The sequence below is a fragment of the Silurus meridionalis genome, chromosome 13 (assembly GCF_014805685.1).
Source record: "Silurus meridionalis isolate SWU-2019-XX chromosome 13, ASM1480568v1, whole genome shotgun sequence".
NCBI lineage: Eukaryota > Metazoa > Chordata > Actinopteri > Siluriformes > Siluridae > Silurus > Silurus meridionalis.
This window is the reverse complement of record NC_060896.1, coordinates 14,521,129-14,546,729: the sequence shown is the minus strand read 5'-3', so window position 1 is coordinate 14,546,729 and position 25,601 is coordinate 14,521,129. Positions and strand designations below refer to the sequence as shown.

The 25,601-nt window shown below is 39.5% G+C and overlaps 1 protein-coding gene across 4 annotated transcripts in view; it reads right to left on the bottom strand.

Moving 5' to 3' along the window:
• Positions 1-25,601, bottom strand: part of ranbp10 (RAN binding protein 10) — a 45,908-nt gene that overhangs the window by 5,449 nt on the left and 14,858 nt on the right. For 3 of the 4 annotated variants that reach the window (XM_046864135.1, XM_046864136.1, XM_046864138.1), the window contains exons 3-11: positions 25,204-25,256; positions 19,908-20,075; positions 19,719-19,741; positions 19,243-19,427; positions 12,461-12,573; positions 11,036-11,144; positions 3,409-3,557; positions 2,115-2,307; positions 1,832-1,971 (exon numbers count right to left, since the gene is read on the bottom strand). In XM_046864135.1, the coding sequence (XP_046720091.1) occupies positions 1,832-1,971; positions 2,115-2,307; positions 3,409-3,557; positions 11,036-11,144; positions 12,461-12,573; positions 19,243-19,427; positions 19,719-19,741; positions 19,908-20,075; positions 25,204-25,256 (1,133 nt within the window). The remainder of the gene's footprint in view (positions 1-1,831; positions 1,972-2,114; positions 2,308-3,408; positions 3,558-11,035; positions 11,145-12,460; positions 12,574-19,242; positions 19,428-19,718; positions 19,742-19,907; positions 20,076-25,203; positions 25,257-25,601) is intronic. The other variant, XM_046864137.1, reaches the window with a different exon arrangement.

Here is a 25,601-nt window from a genome sequence, read left to right as displayed (position 1 = left end):
GTTTTTGTTCTGTCTATACCATGCTACCAGAACACCTTTTCCACAAAATAAAGGCATTTAAAAAAAAAAAAAAACCATTATTTTGCAAAAAACACACTGATCAAAATTAGAGAACACTTTCAGATACCTCCCAGTTATTGGTGTTAATCTGGCACCTGGTGCTAATATCCTTGATTATCTGTCAACCCCTATTTAACTGGCAGCCTAACTTCCAGTTTCACTGACTCTGCAAGATGGTGGGCCGTTTCAAAGGGACTAAAAGCCTCCGGCAGCAGGTTGTCCAGATGAAGGCCAAAGGGATGACCCTATCAGCCATAGCAAGACAAGTTGGTCATTCCAAATCTGTGATTTCAAGAATATTGAATCTTTACAACATCACAAACTCATTCAAGTCCGCCAAGAAAGCTGGTTGTCCACGGAAGACAAATACAAGAGAGGACAGGATACTGCGGAGGATCTCAATGGGCAATCGTTTCCACACTGCAGCTGGAATTGCTCACCAGTTCAGCGCTGAACAGGGTAAGGATCTGCCTCGTCATACAGTGTCTCGACGTTTAAGGGCATTTGGACTGAAAGCCCACTCTGCAGTGACCAAACCTCTCATTAACAGAAAGAATCAAAAGGCTAGACTAAGCATGTTGTGTGGACAGAGGAGAACTGGTCCAAAGTTCACTTCAGTGATGAAAGCAAGTTTAATTTATTTGGGTTCGATGGGAAACATTATGTTCGGCGACAAACTGGAGAAAGACTGAACCCAAAGTGTGTAAAGAAGTCAGTGAAAAGTGGAGGAGGAAGTGTCATGGTTTGGGGCAAGTTTTCTGCAGCAGGAGTTGGGCCTCTTATACAGCTACATGGCAGAGTGAATGCAAATGTTTATCAGAACCTTCTTCAACAACATATGGTTCCTTCCCTGCGTTCATCACCCAATCAGCCCGCAGTGTTCATGCAGGACAACGCTTCATGTCACACAGCAAAATGGGTAAAGCAGTTCCTTGAAACTGAAAACATTGAAATAATGACATGGCCTGCCCAGAGTCCTGATCTCAACCCAATAGAGAACCTCTGGAAAATCCTTGGCGACAAAGTTATGGCCAAGAAACTCCTTCAACTGTTGAAGTGAAGATGACATTATTTCAGAATTGTTCAATTGTTTATAAATTGTTCTCTAATTTTGATCGCCTGTGTGTGTGTGTGTGTGTGTGTGTGTGTGTGTGTGTGTGTGTGTGTGTGTGTGTGTACTGAACAGCAGCAAACAATGCATTTCAAATGTCATCAGATTACCTATGATTTCTGGAAGCATTCTGGCTGTAATTCAGATTGAATGAACTGAATGAGCCCACATTTCAAGTGTACCCTAATCACGAGACCTGCATTGATTAGTGTGTGTATAAATGGTGTATACACAAGGGCACATTGTGGACCGCATTATAACCGATGATTAATCAGTGACTAATAGGTGGGAGCGTGTGTCCCCGTAGCTAAAGCTGATTTATCACCGACTGCTCAAATGACTGCACTTATGACGTCTTAAATCAGCTGCATGAATTGGATGCAGATTTGTCTTTCTCCTACACACATTACCTTGTGAGCTTATTTGCATATTGCACAAGAGAAATTACTTCTCGAATGGAATGTGTGAAAAATACAAATGAGGTGTAAATAAGAATTTGAGAAAAACAATGACATCACTCTACACAACTGGCAAAAATATTTTTATAAACTAGGCTTAAAAACATTATGCTGATTATTGTTTTGCACTTTTGAACACAGGCTTTATAGCAAACCTGTCTGGATGTATTATAAATCCTTTTATAAGTAGATTGCTATGTACCTGCTACTCCATTGCCTACGCTGTTGTCATCCCCCTGCATGATCTCCTGGTGTTTGTAGGTGCCATTCATGATGCGAGTGGAGGAATTCTCGGCCACTCCGTTACTGTAGTGTTCTGCCTCAATCTCCATTTCACTATCACTGTGCATGCGCACACACACACACACACACACACACACACACACACACACACACACACACACACACACACACACACACGTTAAGTAGTTTTAGGAAGCTACGTAGGTGTGAATTTAGAAGTGTACAATGCCCTCTGTAGATACCTGGTTTCCTGGTTGCTGGTGGTGCTGTGTGGCTGGGATTTGGTGGAGTCTGTAGAGTTGGACTCAGAATAATTGACAGAAGAGGGTGAGGAGGAAGGGGAAGAAGAGGCGGAGCCAGCTCCTGGGTATTTGGTGTGGCCCTTGTTCTTGTTAGAAGGCGTCACACCGTTACTGCATGTTGGACTGTCTGCTCCTGATCAAGATGGAACATGGTAATAACATGCTCTGTTCACACAGCACACCCAAAATCAATTACCATCCAATTCCCTCTACAACAGGAGCTTGAACAAGACAAATTTAAATCAACATATTGCATTTTTTGTAATGATTCAAAACAATTTTGCATGTAAAATTATAGATATTTGCATTAACCAATTACCATTTTAAGAGGTAAGTCAATATACAAGTGTAATAGCAATGCATACCATATCATACAATGTTAGGAAATAAATAAGAGTGAAAAATACTCTACATGGCCAAAAGTTTGTCCGTATTTATATGTGAACCATTCTTAAACTGATGACAAAGAATTGTTGAGCATACAATTGTGTCTAAACGTCTTTGTAGACTGTACAGTCTTTCCCTTTATAAGAACTACGGAGCTCAAACCTGCTCCTTGAAGACATGGTTTGCCAAAGCTGGTGTAGAACTCAAGTTTCTTTGCTTCTTTACTTTCCTTACTTCAACCCCACTGAACACCTCTGGGATGAGCTTTCCTTACTAATGCTCCTCACCCAAAATCAGGGTCTGATCTCAGTAACACTCCAATGCCTGAATGAACACAAATCTCCTCAGCCACACTCTTAAATCGAACAAAAAAACAAAATAATGGAGAACAACGGTAAAAGTCAGACTAAATATGAAATGAGAAATTCAACATGCAGGGGGTGGCTGTAAAGTGTCCACATAATTTTGGCCATAGAGTATGTAAAGTTGCCAGAGGATAAACAAGCATTTATTTTTTGCATGCATGTTTTGCCAGTATAAAGAACATGTTTTGTTTTAAACTCTCATATTGAGTATGCAATTCTAATCAATCGTGGACTGTTTTCACTTGTTTGAATAAGTTTCCCGGTCATTATTACCCATTTATTTTATGACTAAAGTAAGCAAGCAATATTTTTCTAAAATCAGCCTCTATTTCTGTGTAATATCCAGTTAGATCATTTATAGCTCTCTGTAAACAGCCCCACTCTGATGAATCAGCTAAACAGTGCACACATGAATGACTAGGGGAAAGCTGGCATCGTCATCAAAAGAGCAAAAGAGAAAAAAGTGAAACACTGTGTGTCACCTGTGCTGTGCAGGTGGGGGTTGGTGGCTCCATGCCGGGGGCTAAGGCTTGGGGAACCGGAACAACTGTCCTGGGTGTTAGGGGGGTGGACACTAAAGCATCGTACCTCACTGTCTGTACCATTTACCATCTCCACAAACTGCCGACACCTGCAAAAGACGAGATAGCTATGTTACATTGTGTGTGTGTGTGTGTGTGTGTGTGTGTGGGCGTGAAAAAGAGACATCTTCCAGCCAGTCATGTGTCAAAATGAACACGGACATCTCTGCAATCACTCAAGTGACTTTCATTAGTCTGACAGTTCAGACATTCTGTGATTCAGTCAAACTCACTGTCAAAGTGATACAAGGTCTCAGTGAGTCTCCCACACTATCTATACTGCTATGGAGAGCATGTCTTATTAAAACGATTCATTCGAGGGTACTGAAAACATATACTGTAAATTGTGGACATATTAAATCATCACTCTACATTTATTTGATGTGAATGCAAGTATCCTATGTAGGTAGAATAACCTGATCACAAACTATAAAGTCTGATATCATTTGACATTTTACGACATCCATAAAAGAAAAACCAGCAGATGTGCTATGAAATCTCTGCTACTAAAGCTATTTGCCTGTTATGTACAGTATTCTCTGCTTTGGTTATAGGATCGTGTGACATGATACTGTAACCATGTTGTTATTTTGACATATTGCATTATCTCACTCATTATTATGAAATATCTCTTCACACAGTGGGTAAAAGCTGGCTCAAGTGCAATTTGACACTTTTCATATGTTCTTACGTCTGTATTTATTTAAAATACTAAATCAAAAATTTTAAATGAAACCATTTTCATATGCAGAATCCAACAAGTATCCACACCTCTGAAGTGGCAGGTCAGAATTCAGGTGAGGCTTTACCTCAATCCAACTCGATATTCATCATAGTTTCATGCTACCTGGAAGAAAAATTGCAGCTAAAAGCGAAGGAGTAGGTAAAAACAAAAAAGGGGCAAGATAATAAGTTAATGAACCTTGGAAAAAGGGGAATGATGATGATGTACAAGCAAACTTAGAAAGCAAACTGCATCCACACCATCTTTGAAAAGATCAAAAACGAAACAGAATAGCTGCTTGAAGGCTTGTGGTGACACATTATTCCTTTCAGCATACATGTCAATTCAGGAGCGTCGTCTGTTTGACGTAACAAAAGAATCAGTTTTTTGTGACAGCAAATTAGATCCAGGACACTGAATTGCCTTAACATTATATTTCAAGATATTGTCATTATTTTGACTTTATTATGTCTCCCCATATCCTTGAGTATTAGGAGTCAAACCCTTCTACTGATTAAACACCACTGAATAGACTCTACTCCCTTCTTCAGTGAAAGAAACCATTTGGCTCAGCTCCCCAATAAACGCTGACTCTTTTGGCATTAATGTCATTGGGCCAGCTGTTTAAGCTTCATTAAGTAGATTCATGACCTCGTATTCTGATAACTGATAGCCTCCTCTAATAAAACATGACCATGTGCAGTACACCTTCAGGCATATAATCACCTCATGTCGCCTAATACACACAGCTGGGAGTCAAAACCACATCTCACCATTCACGTTAAAAAAAAGCTCAGATGTTGAAAAGATGTTTCCATGGAACCATTTTGATTAAATTACACTGTCGAGTAACAGCTTGGATACTTTTACCAAAAAAAAAAAGAGAAAAAAGAACCAGCTCACAGATGAGCAGTTCTTTTTTAAATGCTAACCAAAAAGAGCCAGCCTGTTCACAAATGACACATTGCGAAAACACAAGTCATGTGATTGAACTTGTGTCTCTGCGAGCACACAGAAAAACTGCTAAAGCCTAGTAATGACTGTAAATAAATATATAATAATAATAAAAAGTGCCAGGTTCACACCTGCCAAAAAAAAAAAAAAAAAATGCATCCTTGTTGATCAGATCAGCACAACATTTGGACGTGTGTGTTTGAAGTCTTCCGGAAAGCTGGTCAAAAAGACCATGTGAAGTAAACCTTGTCATCTAAAATGTGCTAATATAAAATATTCCTCAAGGCTTGTAGGGTATCAATGAAACCACATACACATACTGTATATACTTACATACAGGGATCCTCTGGTCTCCATAGGTCAACTTTTGTTTGTGGTCCCACCAATTGAATCCCAAGAACAAGTAACATCTCAGTTAGGCCACCCTGTTGGTTCTGCCACAAATTACACAGCATCTCTTCCATTTGGTATCCATGAGATACTTCAAAGGGGTTCAGGAGTATAAAGGGATATAATACGTACATGTAACAGCAGGACTATTATAGCAAAAGGATTCTACCATCAGGGTAGACTATTTTACCAAAAAGTCCTTTACCGTCAGAGCATGCTTTCTATAGAATTTAGCATGCCTTCTATATGACTACTGACTCTGGAAGTTAATATAATATATAAATATATATATATATAATTTTTATATTAATTTATTAGTTTTCCCCAGATCTGTGGCTTGCAACAATCCTGTCTCAGAGCTGCAGGCAGTTCCTTTGACCTCATGGCTTGGTTTTTTGTTCTGGTATGCTTTTGTCAGTTGTAAGGCCTTTTATAGAGAGGTGTATGCCTTCCAAATCATGTCCAATTAATAAACTTTTCCTCTGGTCAAAGTATAGATACATCTCACCAATGAAAAAGTGGGAGGCATCTGAGCGAATTTTCAAGTGTTGTTGCAAAGGTTCTGAATCCTTGTGCACATGCGATATTACAGGTATTTTTTCTTTTTTAAATAAATGTTCAGAAATGTCTAGAATTCTGTTCACTTTTTTATTATGTGGTACTGAGTATAGATTAATAAGAAAAAATATTTTAAGCAATTGTGGTATGAAGCAGCAACATAGCAAAAGTGAAAAAAGTGAAGGGTGTCTGAATTATTTCCAAATGCATCTGTATCTCTGTGTATGTATGTGTGATATATATATATATATATATATATATATATATATATATATATATCACACATACATACATACACATATACAGTGAGGAAAATAAGTATTTGAACACCCTGCTATTTTGCAAGTTCTCCCACTTAGTAATCATAAAGGGGGTCTGAAATTGTCATCGTAGGTGCATGTCCACTGTCCAAAAAAAATCCAGAAATCACAATATATGATTTTTAAACTATTTATTTGTATGATACAGCTGCAAATAAGTATTTTAACACCTGTCCATCAGCTAGAATTCTGACACTCAAAGACCTGTTAGTCTGCCTTTAAAATGTCCACCTCCACTACATTTATTATCCTAAATTAGATGCACCTGTTTGAGGTCGTTAGCTGCATAAAGACACCTGTCCACCCCATACAATCAGTAAGAATCCAACTACTAACATGGCCAAGACCAAAGCGCTGTCCAAAGACACTAGAGACAAAATTGTACACCTCCACAAGGCTGGAAAGGCTACGGGGAAATTGCCAAGCAGCTTGGTGAAAAAAGGTCCACTGTTGGAGCAATCATTAGAAAATGGAAGAAGCTAAACATGACTGTCAATTTCCCTCAGACTGGGGCTCCATGCAAGATCTCACCTTGTGGGGTCTCAATGATCCTAAGGAAGGTGAGAAATCAGCCCAGAACTACACGTGAGGAGCTGGTCAATGACCTGAAAAGAGCTGGGACCACCGTTTCCAAGGTTACTGTTGGTAATACAAAAAGACGCCATGGTTTGAAATCATGCATGGCACGGAAGGTTCCCCTGATTTAACCAGCACATGTCCAGGCACATCTTAAGTTTGCCAATGACCATTTGGATGATCCAGAGGAGTCATGGGAGAAAGTCATGTGGTCAGACGAGACCAAAATAAAACTTTTGGGTCATAATTCCACTAAACGTGTTTGGAGGAAGAAGAATGATGAGTACCATCCCAAGAACACCATCCCTACTGTGAAGCATGGGGGTGGTAGCATCATGCTTTGGGGGGGTTTTTCTGCACATGGGACAGGGCGACTGCACTGTATTAAGGAAAGGATGACCGGGGCCATGTATTGCGAGATTTTGGGGAACAACCTCCTTCCCTCAGTTAGAGCATTGAAGATGGGTCGAGGCTGGGTCTTCCAACATGACAATGACCAAGCACACAGCCAGGATAACCAAGGAGTGGCTCTGTAAGAAGCATATCAAGGTTCTGGCGTGGCCTAGCCAGTCTCCAGACCTAAACCCAATAGAGAATCTTTGGAGAGAGCTCAAACTCCGTGTTTCTCAGCGACAGGCCAGAAACCTGACTGATCTAGAGAAGATCTGTGTGGGGGAGTGGGCTAAAATCCCTCCTGCAGTGTGTGCAAACCTGGTGAAAAAACTACAGGAAACGTTTGACCTCTATAATTGCAAACAAAGGCTACTGTACCAAATATTAACATTGACTTTCTCAGGTGTTCAAATACTTATTTGCAGCTGTATCATACAAATAAATAGTTTAAAAATCATACATTGTGATTTCTGGATTTTTTTTTTAGATTATGTCTCTCACAGTGGACATGCACCTACGATGACAATTTCAGACCCCTCCATGATTTCTAAGTGGGAGAACTTGCAAAATAGCAGGGTGTTCAAATACTTATTTTCCTGACTGTGTGTGTGTGTATATATATATATATATATATATATATATATATATATATATATATATATATATATATATATATATATATAAACACACAGTTTGGTTCAATTTCAGGGGAAGAATAGCGCTATGGATTCTTTAGCGTTTTCATACATGTGCAAAACAATTCTTATTCCCTGTACGGACCACAGTGACAATGTGCTAACTCTCGTTTCTTTTTTTTTTTTTTTTAATACCCCTGGCATTTTGTGTACGTTTTAAGATTAATAATAAAAAAAAAATGCACGTGGCGGAAAGTAAATAAACTTGCAGCTCGCTACTTAATACGTTCCTTTAGGAACTCAAATTTTAACTATGTTCCGCACATAAAAAGGATTGCATTCACATGTGTGTACCGAATCGAGAGCCCTGTACCAAAACATTTATATATGAATAGACTCCTTGTTACACTCCCTGTGCGTGTGTGTGTGTATGTATATGTATATAAATATATATAATATAAAAAGACTCATGTTTGTAGTGTGTTCAGACAGCACTAAAGGACCAATTCAATGACTGCCTTATTGTTTTAGCCAGAAGATACATATTCAAAGCAAAACTGTTTGGATATGGGCTCCATCACAAGGCTAATAAATAAAAGCAGAGACGAAAGAAGCTGCTATTCATAGTTTCAGTTGTCATCTCACCTCTCATTCATGTTAAAAGGTTTGTTAAAACATGATTAAAACGTGTGAAACGGTGCACGCAGGTACTGTGTATGATTCATGGGACATTTTGCCTGCAGCAGAAGACTGACATGATAATTGTAACTAAAAGCGTTCCTCTTTCAGAAATATCATGACTAAGTGTCCAATCCGATCACGCGAGACGTGTGGTAACACCAGGTGTGCTCATGTATTACAATTTTCGAAAGTGTTTTTTTTTTTTTTTTTAGATTGTATCAGATGCATTACACTTTTAAACAACAATCTAATGTTTCAAATTAATTTTAGTACTTTTTTTTCTCCATTGTTTTACTGATTTCTTCCCGGTGATCCAAGTTAATTCTTTATGGCAATATCTTTCTTTTTTTTTTTTTTACATGGAAAAAAACTCCCCAGTGCCCTAGTAATGGACAAAGGAAGACATTTTAGTTGCAGTTAGATGCATAGATGCATTGGGGTTTGTGCTGCTCTTGAAAAGGGCTAATAGATGCTTCAAACATGCTTCAAGCAGTCCACCATTGTTCCTGTCCTAAAGAAGCCCCACCTGCCTCAATGACTACCGCCCTGTAGCCCTGACCTCAGTAGTGATGAAGTGCTTTGAAAGACTGGTCAGAAACTTCATCACTGCATCACTACCAGACACACAGTTTCCAGTACCTAGATGCCTCACATCACACAGGACCTGTCTTGGTCCTGTCACATCAACACCCTGGTGAAGAAGCCCAGCAGCATGTGTACCATCTGAGACGCTAAAGGGACTCTCAACTACCCTCTCAGGTGCTTAAGACTTTCTACACCTGCACCATTGAGAGCGTCCTGACAGGTAGCGTCACTTGGTTTGGGAACAGCACCATGCAGGACAGGCGAGCCATCCAGAGGGTGGTGCGTTCAGTTAAATGTACCATCCGCACCAAGCTCCCTAACCTGCAGGACATCTACAGCCAAAGCCAGGAAGATTGTGAAGGACCTCAGCCACCCCAATAATGGACTATTTTCTTTGTTGTGATCAGGGAAGTGCTTCCGTTTCGTGAAAGCAAACACAGACAGAATGAGGAGAAGCTTCTTCCCGCAGGCCATTCAGTATTTTAAACCAGGAAACACAGAGGATCAAGTACAAGACCTCTCTCAATCTTCACTATTTCTGCATGACTTTTTATTTTGCACTATTATGACACCTTAACTCTGGTTTGTCCCTTTAACTCTGGACTTAAACAGCACAGTGCCACTTTAAATCACACCATACTGCACATGGACACTAAGGACAATCACTAAATCACTTTAATTTGTATTTCCAATATCTGCCATACTCATTCATGTATACACATATATTCTCATATTTTCTATAGTTTATACTTTTTATTTATCTACCTTATTTTTTATCCTTAAATTCTATTTCTTTTATATGCACAAATGTTGGTCAGTCGTACAAAGCATTTCACTGCATGTCGTACTCTTTATGTATATGTATGTGACAAATAAAATTTGATTTGATTTAGAATGAGTTTTACGCTTACTTTACTTTTACTTTGCAACTAGAAAAGCATGAGGTTTCTCATTTCTACTATCTCTACTGCAGTGTCATTTGTCATCTGAATAGTTATAAAACAGGGGTAACAGGAAGTGACTTAAACATCTTAATTATATAAATAACATGGTGTTAAAGTAAAACATCTTCCAGAATTATCCATAATTGGTTTATACTGTATATCTTATTTTCAGATGGAATGCCTTTTGGGAAAAGATGACCATATACAGATCATTCTCAAGGCTTAAACTAATTAAAACAAATCGGAAAAAGACAAGTGGTGTTGAGGACCAACTGAGAAGTTTACTAACGTCCACAAACATCCACTGACTAACGTACAGCTGACGTGGTGCTGGCATACATAGTCCCTTATCTATGGAGATTTTTGGAACACAATGAATAATGGATCTGATCCATACACTTGAGTTGTGTAAACTATTTCTTGGCTGCTTGACTCAGGTTTTATGATTATTTGGATTTTTAAGATCTGACTGCCTAGTAAACATGAATAAAGTAAATCAACATTACACATTACATACTATATTTTCTAGCGACATTAAGCAGTGCAGACAATTTAGAATTATGTGAATTATATTACAAGAACTATTCATTCTACGAGGAGCATAGAATTAAATGCTTATTAAATAAAAAAAAGCACAAAGGTTACACAATCCCATACATTCACAGGATGCACACTGATACAGTGCCATTGATCAGAGTGTAACCTGTTGGCCCTGAAGTTAGAGGCTGCTATACTTTTGAGTGCGAGTGTTTGTGTGCAGAAACTCACTTCAACATGAAGAGTAAATTGGGGTTGCGTTCTAGGAGTCCGGGGTACAGCTGATGTGTGGCTTCGATGGCCTCTCCAACACGACCTTCCAATACAAGCTTCTGTATTCCTGTTCCCACATACACACACACACACACACACACACACACACACACACACACCCCATCTGTGCAAAACCTAGCCAAATGCCTTGCTGCCAAAATTCCCATGATCGACATGATGCTCTGGCATGAAAAATAATTACACTGACAAAAATGTAAATTATATGAATAAAATATCACTCCATGAGTGCATGACTGAAGCCAACAATTTTCACAAAATAACATGGAAGTTGTGTAACTGTCCATAATACTTTCCAACCTATATACTCACTGAAAACATTTATAGAAACCTGTACGCATGTACATTCATACAGTCAGTTATCCAATCAGCCAATCATGTGGAAACGGCACAAAAATCATGCAGACACAGGTCCAGAGTTTCAGTTCATATCAAACATCAAAAATGTGATTTCAGTGACTTATTGTGATATTAGCATAGTTGTTGATGCCACTGTTTTAAGGATTTCATTAACCGCCAATCTCCTGAGGATTTAACACACAACAACCTCAAGTGTTTACACAGAATGGTTAAAAAATAAATAAATAAAAAACATCCAGTGAGCAGCAGTTCTGTGGGTGGAAATGCCTGGTTGATGAAAGAGATCAGAGAAGATTGGCCGGATTGGTATCAGCTGACACAAAGGCAGTAACTTAAGCCACTCTTACAACCCTGATGAGCAGTAAAGACCTCAGAACACACAACAAGACAAACCTTCAGGTGGATGGGCTACAACAGGAGATCACATTTGGGTTGGCTGCTAAAAAATAATCTGAGGCTACCAGGTTATACTGAGTGAATCTTTTGATAAGTACACTCCCCTCCAAAAAGATTGCGATATCAAGGCCAATTCTTTTCTTAATGCTATACACTAAGGTTTTAACTGGGCATACACAATCATGCAATTTGCATAATTATATATGCTGTGCTGCTGCCACAGGATTGGTTATCTGCCTGAAAGTACAAGGTAAATGTGTGTGTAGGAAAACTTATTATTATTGACATATGTAACTTATGACAGAAGTAATCCTAGCAATAGTAGTTTTGATATAGAGTTGCACATTACATTTTTTTTTTTTTTTTTAACTGTTCCTCTGTAACTGTCTTGAAAACAGTTGGAAACAGAATTTGTTACTGAGGCATAGTAGAAGGTAGTTCATTAAGTTATTCAGACACTCTTCTAAACATGTTCTTTTCAATAACGGTCAAACAGATCAATCCTGAAATAAATCGAATTGCACAATTAGAATTTTCCTCGTATGGTGAGTGAAGATGAGAATCAGGAGGCTCTGGTGACTGATTCTCTATGAATGTATGCATTCTTACTCTGTCTGTTCTTTATGGAGGTCTGGTCCTCTTGTATCATAGTCTCTGTGGCTCGGGCAAAGGCCATGGCAGTAGCGCAGTACCCATGATGCACCAGGTAGCTGGATACCATACTAAAGAAAACAACAGACATCACAAAGTTAGAGACATCATGGAACCATATCGGTTTAATGTGATATATGTTATTTATCTAATGCTTTTACACTCTGTTTATCTGTTTAATATTTTTGTCTGTATTTTGTATTAAAACTGGTGTGCACTGACCAGGCAGATACTAATGATGAATGAATGTCTGAATGCTTGAATCCACAAGCTGAACATCTGAACTCTTGTCTGCATGAAAGTAAAAACGTTTGTGTTTCCTTGTCGTTTACATTTAATCTAACTCAGATGCCCAGTAAACTTTTCTGACAGGCTTTTAAACCAAGCCAAACTCAAAGCCTTTGGCCCCAACACCAAGTCTTGTCCCTTTTTGGTACTAATTTGTATACCAGAGCCCTTGAAATATTGTTCAAACCCACAATTTAAAGAAATGGATATTTGATCTTGCTGTGATCTTGAACCCGTTTGGATAAATTTCACTGTAATATAATCAGTTCATCTGCCAGTAACGATGGAAAGTCCATATAAATCATAGACACCTTTCTATTCTTTCAGATGAACTCAAAAGCATAATGCCCAAACACAACAACAGCAACAAAAGAACTGTGCACCTCTGATTATTGTCTGTATGTTTTGAACACGATCTGTTCCAAATAATGTAATCACTTCTGATTACATCCCTGATCTAAATACAATCATAGACCTTTTGCCTGTAACACTACCATTAATAACCAGAGAGGGTTTTCATAACAGGAGCCTTTGGTGCCTCATGCTGGTTTCCCAAACAGAGTACACAACCTTTTTTTTTAGGAGTAAAATGCCAGTTAATTGAGTTAATCTAGTATTTATTAGTCAAGATGCATCATCATCTCAATGTACAGTATATAGTAAATATTTATACTAAAATAAATAAATATTTATATATTTTCATTCTCTGAGGTTCATACAGCTAACCAGTTTTAGACACACAGTCCTGATCTAAATACTGTGGTATGCAAGGCCATGAATCAGGGTTTTAGAAATGTTTAGTTTGATCATTTTACTGTGATGATTACACACTCTGAGTACACATTATGCAAAGTATATAACAATCTCGAACTGGATTGCACAATAAATCAGGCGACTTTGAACTTTTACCCGCACTACACAGGCCACAATAGAATCGAAGAAACCCTAACCCTAAACACTAACCCTAACCCTAAACACTAACTCTAAACCCTCAACACTAACCCCAAAACCTAACCCTAAACACTAACCTAACCCCTAACCCCTAACTCTAACCCCTAACCCCTAACCCCTAACCTAACCCCTAACCCCAAAACCTAACCCTAAACCCTAAACAATAACCCCTAACTTTAAACCCTTAACCAACCCCAAAACATAACCCTAAACCCTAACTCTAACCCTAAACCCTAACCACTAACCCCTAACTCGAAACCCTAAACACTAACTAACCCCTAACCCCTAACCCCTAACCCCAAAACCTAACCCCTAACCCCAAAACCTTACCCTAACCCTTTACATAACCCCTAACCCCAAAACCTCACCCTAAACCTAACTCTAACCCTAACCCCAATGCTAAAACCTTAACCTAACCCCTAACCCCAAAACCTAACCCTAAACCCTAACCCCTAACTCTAACCCTAACCCTAAACAGTAACCCCTAACTCTAAACCCTTAACCCCAAAACCTAACCCCTAACCCCAAAACCCAACCCTAAACCCTAACTCTAACCCTAAACACTAACTAACCCAAACTCCTAACTCTGAACCCTTAACCTAACCCCAACCCCAAAACCTAACCCTAAACCCTAACCCCTAACTCTAACCCTAAACCCTAACGCTAAAACCTTAACCTAACCCCTAACCCCAAAACCTAACCCTAAACCCTAAAACCTTAGCCTAACCCCTAACCCCAAAACCTAACCCTAACCCCAACCACTAACCCTAACTCTAACCCTAAACACTAACCCCTAACTCTAAACCCTTAACCCCAAAACCTAACCCCTAACCCCAAAACCTAACCCTAAACCCTAACTCTAACCCTAAACACTAACTAACCCAAACTCCTAACTCTGAACCCTTAACCTAACCCCAACCCCAAAACCTAACCCTAAACCCTAACCCCTAACCTAAACCCTAACGCTTAAAACCTTAACCTAACCCCTAACCCCAAAACCTAACCCTAAACCCTAAAACCTTAGCCTAACCCCTAACCCCAAAACCTAACCCTAACCCCAACCACTAACCCCTAACCCTAAACCCTAAACACTAACCCCTAACTCTAAACCCCAACCCCTAACTCTAACCCTTACCCCTAACTCTAAACCCTTTACATAACCCCTAACCCCAAAACCTCACCCTAAACACTAACCCCTAACCCCAAAACCTAACCCTAAACAATAACCCATAACTCTAAACCCTTTACATAACCCCTAACCCCAAAACCTAACCCTAAACACTAACCCCAAACCCCTAATGCTAAAACCTTAACCTAACCCCTAACCCCAAAACCTAACCCTAAACCCTAACCCTAAACCCTAACCCTAAACACCAACCCCTAACTTTAAACCCTTAACCTAACCCCAAAACATAACCCTAAACCCTAACTCTAACCCTAAACCCTAACCCCAAAACCTAACCCTAAACCCTAACCCTAAACCTCACCCTAAACCCTAACCACTAACCCCTAACTCTAACCCTAAACACTAACTAACCCCTAACTCCTAACTCTAAACCCTTAACCTAACCCCTAACCCCAAAACCTAACCCCTAACCATTTACATAACCCCTAACCCCAAAACCTCACCCTAAAACCTAACCCTAAACACTAACCCCTAACCCCTAACCTAACCCTAACCCCAAACACTAACCCCTAACTCTAAACCCTTAACCTAACCCCAAAACCTAACCCCTAACCCTAAACACTAACCCCTAACTCTAAACCCTTACCCCAACCCCTAACCCCAAAACCTAACCCTAAACCCTAACCTAACCCTAACGCTTAAAACCTTAACCTAACCCCAACCCCAAAACCTAACCCTAAACCCTAACGCTAAAACCTTAGCCTAACCCCTAACCACAAAACCTAACCCTAAACCCTAACGCTAAAACCTTAGCCTAACCCCTAACCCCAAAACCTAACCCTAAACACTAACTAACCCCTAAACCCTAACCACTAACCCCTAACTCCAACCCCTAACCCCTAACTCTAAACCCTTTACATAACCCCTAACCCTAAACCTCACCCTAAACCCTAACTCTTACCCTACACCCCAATGCTAAAACCTTAACCCAACCCTAAACACTAACCCCTAACTCTAACCCTAACGCTAAAACCTAACCTAACCCTAAACACTAACCCCTAACTGTAAACCCTAACCCTAAACACTAACCCCTAACTGTAAACCCTAACCCTAAACACTAACCCCAACCCTAAACACTAACCCCTAACTCTAACCCTAACCCTAAACACTAACCCCTAACCCCAAAACCTCACCCTAAACCCTAACTCTAACCCTAAACACTAACCCCAACTCTAAACCCTTAACCTAACCCCTAACCCCAAAACCTAACCCTAAACACTAACCCCTAACCCCAACCCTAAACCCTAACCACTAACCCCTAACCCCAACTCTAAACCCTTAACCTAACCCCAAAACCCAACCCTAAACCCTAACTCTAACCCTAAACCCTAACCTAACCCCAAAACCTAACCCCTAACCCTAAACACTAACCCCTAACTCTAAACCCTTACCCCAACCCCTAACCCCAAAACCTAACCCTAAACCCTAACGCTAACCCCTAACGCTAAAACCTTAACCTAACCCCAACCCCAAAACCTAACCCTAAACCCTAACGCTAAAACCTTAGCCTAACCCCTAACCACAAAACCTAACCCTAAACCCTAACCCCTAACTCTAAACCCCAACCCCTAACCCCAAAACCCAACCCTAAACACTAACCCCTAACTCTAAACTCTAACCCCTAACTCCAACCCCTAACCCCTAACTCTAAACCCTTTACATAACCCCTAACCCTAAACCTCACCCTAAACCCTAACTCTTACCCTACACCCCAATGCTAAAACCTTAACCTAACCCTAAACACTAACCCCTAACTCTAAACCCTAACGCTAAAACCTAACCTAACCCTAAACACTAACCCCTAACTGTAAACCCTAACCCTAAACACTAACCCCTAACTGTAAACCCTAACCCTAAACACTAACCCCAACCCTAAACACTAACCCCTAACTCTAAACCCTAACCCTAAACACTAACCCCTAACCCCAAAACCTCACCCTAAACCCTAACTCTAACCCTAAACCGCAATGCTAAACCCTTAACCTAACCCTAACCCCAAAACCTAACCCTAAACACCAACCCTAAACACTAACCCCTAACTAACCCCTAACCCCAACCCCAAAACCTAACCTAACCCCAAAACCTAACCCTAAACCCTAAACACTAACCCCTAACTAACCCCTAACTCTAAACCTAAAACCTAACCCTAAACCCTAACCATAACGCTAAAACCTTAACCTAACCCCAACCCCAAAACCTAAACCCTTACTCTAAACCCTAAAGCTAAAACCTACACCTAACCCTAACCCCAAAACCTAACCCCTAACTCTAAACCCTAACACTAAAACCTTAACCTAACCCTAACCCCAAAACCTAACCCTAAACCCTAACTCTAACCCTAAACCCTAACGCTAAAACCTTAACTTAACCCCTAACCCCAAAACCTAACCCCTAACTCTAACCCTAAACCCTAACGATAAAACCCTGATTTAACCCCTAACCCCAACCCCAAAACCTAACCCCTAACTCTAACCCTAAACCCAAACTCTTACTCTAAACCCTAACCCTAAACCCTAACCCCAAAACCTAACCCTAAACCCTAACGCTAACCCTAAACACTAACCCTAATCCCAACCCTAACCCCTGACTCTAACCCTAAACCTTAACCCCTAATCCTAACTCTAACCCTAAACCCTAAAACCTAACCTAAACACTAACCCCTAACTAACCCCTAACCCCAAAACCTAACCTAACCCCAAAACCTAACCCTAAACCCTAACTCTAAACCTAAAACCTTAACCTAACCCCAAAACCTAACCCTAAACCCTAACCATAACGCTAAAACCTTAACCTAACCCTAACCCCAAAACCTAAACCCTTACTCTAAACCCTAAAGCTAAAACCTAACCCTAAACCCTAACCATAACGCTAAAACCTTAACCTAACCCCAACCCCAAAACCTAAACCCTTACTCTAAACCCTAAAGCTAAAACCTACACCTAACCCTAACCCCAAAACCTAACCCTAACTCTAACCCTAACACTAAAACCTTAACCTAACCCCAACCCCAAAACCTAACCCTAAACCCTAACTCTAACCCTAAACCCTAACGCTAAAACCTTAACTTAACCCCTAACCCCAAAACCTAACCCCTAACTCTAACCCTAAACCCTAACGATAAAACCCTGATTTAACCCCTAACCCCAAAACCTAACCCTAACTCTAACCCTAAACCCAAACTCTTACTCTAAACCCTAACCCTAAACCATAACCCCAAACCCCTACTCCTAACGCTAACCCTAAACACTAACCCTAATCCCAACCCTAACCCCTGACTCTAACCCTAAACCTTAACCCCTAATCCTAACTCTAACCCTAAACCCTAATCCTAACCCTAAACACTAACCCTAAACCCTAACCCTGGATCAGTACAGTAGCAACAATGGCATTTTAGCGTTATGTCTAATTGTATACCAACAGTGTAGACTAGTGAGGTATACATGTTAGTGTTAAAACCACAGCATCACTGTTGGCAGTAAGATCTCAGCAATCAGCATCATGTTACTGACACTGCTGGTATACATTATTGTAAAAAGACAAATGGACATATGGATCATTGTAGAAATCATTTGGGGGAAGTCTCAAATATGGCTGCAAACATTGAAACACAGAACTGTCTAGAATGTCTTGTTTTCCTCATCACTGGAACTAAGTGGCCTAAACCTGTTTCAGCATTACAGTGTCCCTGTGTACAATGTGAGCTCCATGGAGACTTGGTTTGCAAAGTTTAAAATGTAAGAACTTGAGTGGCCTGCACAAAGCCCTGACCTCAACATCCCTGAACACCATTACAAACAGAAATGCTGACTGCACACTGGCTTCCTTGCCGAACTGCAGAGCCGGACTTTACTAATGTTCAGGAAATTTAACATGCTCATTTTTAACTAATTTCTGCTTAAATTATAATGACCTTTTATTTTTTTTTTTTATTCGTTTGAGAGATTATAAACCAATTCTCTCTCTCTCTACTGTTCCGGACAGATACAAGCCTTAAATTCAGGCTGATTTAACAACATAGCTATAAATGCTAGGTGAGGTTAAAATGAATAACAAACTTAATCGCAGAGACTCCCGTAAATCTTTGTTGTTGAGCTATCCAGAATGCGTAGAAATAAAATTATAGTTTAAAGAGGAAATTGTTCAGCAAAAAGAAAGGATTTTATATGTACATCATGGTGTGGATATTATATATATATATATATATATATATATATATATATATATATATATATATATATATATATATATATATATATATGCAAAACTTTAACACAGTAGACTTGATTATGCAATAGTTCTAAAAACGGGTTCTCACTTCTGCAGTACTGTCTGCCACTCTCCAAGTCTCTCTCCGATGGGAAAACGAGCAATCATGCTGTGGATCTTTGCCCTCCACTCGCTCATGTAGTCCTCGATGTCGAACACAAAAGGATGCTGGCCAAAGTTTGCGTCTACAATCTCTCCAGGAGTCTGTAGCCCCACTGTAGGATACAAGTTGGGCTGGGGGGAGGGGATGAGAAAGTACAGGGGACACCAAGCGAGAGAAAGATAATAAGAAAAGCCGTAGAGATTATAGGTATTTTTTGCAATATTATATTTTCACATTAATTTCAGTCACTACACGTCGGTCATTATCTAAGTATTTCATTAATCATACGCTTTCTACAGAGAACCCGGTCAAACACATTACCACCCTTTACACTCGGACTACAAAGCATTCCGAAAGATATGGCAATGAAAACAAGCCGTGTCAGTTTGTAGGCCTGCAAGTTTTATTGATGTCTCACTTACCGGGAGGTCTGTGAATGCCACACCTGAATGAATGGGGAAAAATAAATAAATAAACATCCACTTAGACCAAATGAACTATAAAAAATTGTTTAAAGTTCAACAGGTTTTCAAAGCCAAATGGCCATGATTATATATTTAGTCAGCAGGTGTATGTTCTGACAGGACAGGTAGCATTTTTTGCACTGTTACCTAAGCTGTGTCCGTTCTTAGTGTAGAAACACGTGTTGTTGATTAGGTTCACGCAGCAGCCAATCACATCACCCGTCGTGAAGGTAGGCCCATATGGTTGGCCAGTCCCTGAGGAGCAAAAGGAGTGCCCATCGTCACCATGGTAACCGTAGGAGTGTTTGTCCCACCCTGGAAGAATAGAAAAAATATAATGATCAGGCTTTAAATAGCAAACCTCATGACCTTTTTCAAGCTAAAAGACAGACATAAAAGGAAATTCACACCATTTCAGCCATTCGGCCACAAGGGGCATCAGACGACACTTTCGAGGCACACGGGCCACAATGAGTGACTCAGCTGCCTGCAACACGTACTGTTCAACTGAGACACTGTGAATTCCAATGTGACTTGTTCATGCCAGGCTTAGGCGTCACATATGGTAGTGTGTGAACAGTCTGGCATCATCATGCACTAGCGTTCTACCAGTTTAAATGCTTTGACGAGAGGCAGTTTGGACATACAGTTTAAACCAAAAAAGACTAGAGAAAGAACAGAACGAGGGAGATGAGTCAAGGCATTAAACTAAATCATTAAAATATTTATATGGAGAGGAATACTGAGATAATTATTCCTTCATTGCTACTGGTTCTTGACAGAACACCTTCAAACTGGTACATTACCCCGAAACAAGAATATACACACACCTGAAAAGGTGGCTAAAGCTTGTGGAGATTTGTGTTCATTCAACCACAAAGGCATTAGTAAATTCACGTCAGGTACTTCATCCCAAAGTTATTCAGTAGAGATAATGTCAGAGCTCTATAGTAGGAGATTTTCCACTATAACTCAATCTTTATATAATATAACTCAGATCTTCATGAAGCTCGCTTTGTGCACAGGGGGATTCTCATGCTGGTACAGGTCTGTGTCTCCTAGCTCACTTGTGTCCCTCCAACTTTGTGGTAACAGTTTGGGGGGTAAACAAGATATGGCTGGAAAAGTAAGGGGCCCATACATTTGTCCATATTGTGCACATCCATGCACGGTCCACTTTAATAGGAACACCTGCAGACCAGCCCGTGTGGCATCACAGTTTATAAAATCACACAGATACAGGTAAAAACATACAGCGTTAATGTTCACATCAAACATGAGAATTAATAAAAAATAGTCATCTCTGTGAATCTGATGTCATGTGTGTTTTCCCGTACAACAGTCTCTAGAGTTTTCCAGAATGATGTGAAAAAACATTAATTGAGCATCAGTCTTGTGAGTGGAATCACTTTGCTCATATGAGAGGTTGAGGGGAAAAATGACCTGATTGGTTTAAGTTAAAATAAAAATAATCACCTGTCCTTGGCTGGCAGAAGTGGACCCTGGATGTTGTAGCTTATCCACCACATGGTTTGATGTATTCTGAGATCATTTTCTGCTCCACAAGGTTATAAATAGTTCTTGTTTGAGTTAATAAAGTCTTCCTTTTAACCTCAAACCAACCTATTTTTTTTCTGGTTTCTCTCTTCTATACAATGTTTCACCCTGCAGACCCTTTGTGTAAACTCTAGAGCTCAGGGGCTCAAAGTGTTGCCTTATGAAGGGCCAAAAACCAAAACTTCTGAGTTCTGTGGGCCATTATACCAAACTGTATGATATCAAAATGAAAGTTGACTCATTTACGACTTGATAATATATTAAAATCCATAAAGATATTGAAAACATTACTCGGTAATCTGCTTAACTGCTCCATATGAACACCTCAATCAGAATAAAAATGCCCAAACCGACTGTAATTGTAATCGGTACAACTAGAGAGGGGTGAGATTAACCTTTCTATAAACCGAACAAAATTAATATTTTGCCATGTAAACGAGTTAAACTGATTACTGCCGGAGAAAAAGAACAAAAAACATTATTTGAGGAACAAAATGAGCTTTCTCAAATCTCCATGCGATTTCGGAAACCTCCTCTACACCTGGCATCTATATCCGCCCATTCATCATTGTCTTGCAGAAGATGTACACAAACCTTTTTACTGTGCTCGTGCTCTTGTGAACACTTGATTGGCCACAACACGGTTTTCCTCACAGCTTCCGAGTTTGAACAAAACAACCGCGACACGCATAATCAGGGATACTGGATTTCTGATGGTCTCTTCTTCTGGGGTCAAAAATCCCTTTGCCAGTCCACACAAACGTGTAAATAACCGCCGACTCATGCGAAGGTTTAGTTTTCATTCCAGGTCACTAAATTCCAGCTCTCACCAGTCTTTACTACAGACCTTCATCCACACGCTTCTGCTTTTCCGAGAAGAGAGGGGTGGTATTGTGATTCTCCTCAGAGATGCACGGCTGCCAAAAAGCTCACCCGTCCTTTCCACATACTGTACTTAAGAGCAGTAGCAGGCCTACAAATCCACTCTGTTGCCTGATTAAGAGCAACACTTTACATCATAATTGCAAGCATAAGAAATAATGAAGCTCCATGTTGACAGGACATTATATTGGCTAATGTGCGAATTTCACGAACTCATTCCGATTAAAGGCGCCGGCACATAAACACCATATCGTGTACATATTATGTAAACAGACCACCAAATCTTTCAATCGGAATGGGAAGAAAAAAAACTGTACATGTAAACGTGGCTAATGAAACGTATAAATAGAACAACAGAAACAGAAACAACTGCATTAATAGTGCAATAGATGCCTAAAATATACAATACAGGCTAGAAGCTATACAGCCATATGCTTATGACCTCTAATGCTAGACATGATGATTTGTTTAATATTGTATAATATTCAAATTGGGCTCATTTGAGTTCACTTAAATTTCTACTTCTCATAAAAAAAAAATGTTGCAGGTTAAAAATAAAACCGAATATTTTCTATTAAATACAAAATTAGAATAAAAAAATCTGTATCAGTGGCTTTTATTTCCTCTTCTTCTATATGGAATGGCAGGACCTCAGTCTGGGCATCTCTGCTATATAGAGGTTGTGTGTGTAAAACTCCCAAGAGATCAGGCGTTTCAAAAATACTTGAGCTTGCAATTTTTCTTAATTCTTTGTGATGTTTGAGCGGATCATAAACCAAAGCTTTTGACCGATACCTTTGTGATTTTGTGCATTGTGCTGCTTTCACATGATTGGCTGTACAGGTGCTCCCACTGTATAGAAAATGGTAGCTATACAAGAATCTATACAACCTCAGACTAACACAAACGCCTACAGACAAAAAAGCTCGACCTGCACACACATGTTTACTCTTCCATCAGATTCTAAATCCTCTGAAACAAAGAGTAGCACAGGGGGAGAGTGCTGCATAAACACCCACTCTCATTCAGTCTGTCAATGTAGAAATAGGAGAAGCAAACCAGATCGTTCCAAACTCCATGGAGAAACCAAGAAGCAAATGATCTCACACACACACAACCTGGTCATGTGACTGGCAACAGCTGGGCACAGAAACACAGGAAAACCCTATGCCCAAATACACCTCATCTACTGTTTTCATGTGACATTTGCATCTATTTTAAACATAGTTAAAAATATTTTAGATCACTGCTGTACTGCAGCAAGAAAGTCTTCTCTTACAGTCATTCTTATATAGTTATGCAATTGATGAATATTCATGCTATTAAGACAAAAGGAATGTGCTAAAATTAGAGACTTTTCTCAGAATGTTGAACATTTTGACATGTACATACGACATCACAAGATAATTCTCTGCACTTTTAAATCACATTATCCAAAGTGGCTAAAACTAATGCACACCATACACTCTTCTGAATTTCACCCTATGTAGCATCAGTTCATTTCCCAGACTTCACGATCCTATTCTATACATAATTCATGGCAAAAATCACGAGGGTCATCAGATGATCAGCGCAGTCAGGTTTTTAGCGGAAGCAAACAAAGCACTATAGCAGAACCGATCGCAATTATTTTATTATTATCATTATTATTCTAAAAGATAAATGGCTACTGTTTATTTCTCTGGTGTGGCTTATTGAGCTCGATCAGGTAGGTTTAGGAAAGTGATTTAGATTAAAAGAAGGGACTACACCGTTTTGCATTTTACATGCCCCCTCTGGGGTAAGGGGGAACCAATCTGACAAAACCAGAATCATTAAAAACAAATGCATAAAAGTGTGCTTACCGCCTATTTAAAGATCTCTACCTGTCTACTCTTTCAGGGACTTTTTATGAATATGCAATTTATAAATATCATTACTGGAAAGACAAAGGCTGGCTGCTTTAATAGTTGGATGGTTTGTGAAACAGAAAACATACAAATCCACCGAATTGTTTAATTACACTCAATCCAATTAAATTAATCCCAGAAAAATAAAAAAATAATAAATCGAATAAACCCTTTCTTATATACCAGAACCAAACCAAGGCTGGCACATAAATATCTTGCAAAAAAAAAAAGAAATGCCACACATTGTAATTACATTTCTAGCTCTCATAACATTGGAGATCTAGTGTTTGTGCCTGGAAACCCAAATCCACTGAGGAACAAAAGGCTGATAGAATATTTTCTCCTGGCACACAAGCCTGTCTACTGAGGCCCTGTTTTGGAAATACAGAGAAATGATCGTTCCTGCATTCTGAATGAGCTGCGCTACAATGTCTTTTGGATAGAAGGGTGGTTGAGGGGAGGTGAAGGGATCATTCTGCCTACAGCACATGTTCAGACATGTTAAGAACACTTCCAACACTGAGAAGAAACGCAGAGAGATGGTCAGAAATGGCACGGAAAGGGTGGGGATGAGAGTCCTGCCAAACCACAAACAAATTAAATGATAGAAATCAAAAGTGGGTGAATCAGAATCCAAACAAGGCGTTTTAATAGAAGTAGCTTTACTGTCTCTATCATGGATGCACAGATGTTTTTGGTTACTTCACAGATTATTGATTTTCTAGTATTCCACTACTTCTAATAGCCTAATGAATAGTTTGAAAAGCAAAATAAAGCCCTAATTTTTACTGTGCATGTTAAATCTTCTATATGTAATGTTATTAATAAGATTAGGACTAAATCGTTTGCTAGTTATTTGGTCGGTAAGTCATGATTCTCAAAAGTATTTCATTATAATTTTGTTGTGCCACCACAAAGTTCTCTCTGAGGAATATGTAACACATGGGAACCAGTTATAATCAAAACATGAGCTCTATACAACACACCAATGCTACATAAAGCCCCTCAAAAACCAGGTCCAAATTTCAATCCACCTGCCCACCACATATCAGGATTCATGTTTGCACAAATGACTCTCTCACACACACACACACACACCTCCCCCACTAACTCACCCGGCAGTCTGTTCATGTTGACCCCCTGGGCGGACAGTCCAATGCCCATGTACCTGTAAACAACAGTGAGAAAAGAGAATAAAAGTTGAAACCAGGATCTCGAAATAATGCATCATAACTAATCCACAATCACATCAGGTGTGTTATGAAAAATCATAAAAGATCTTTAGTTTTGAGCTTTACAGACATTTGGGATTCAGATCATTTCCTAATATTTACATCTATATGTGCTGTATGTGCTGTACGATGTGGAACATGTACGATGTAGAACATGCCCGTCTTTTGTTGATGAAAATTGTGGTTAAAATGCCAGACAAACCTAAAGAACAGAGAGCCTGTATTTGGGAGAAAAGCGAGCCAATTTTAGAGCTGAAAAAATAGAGGTAAATTCTGCCTTA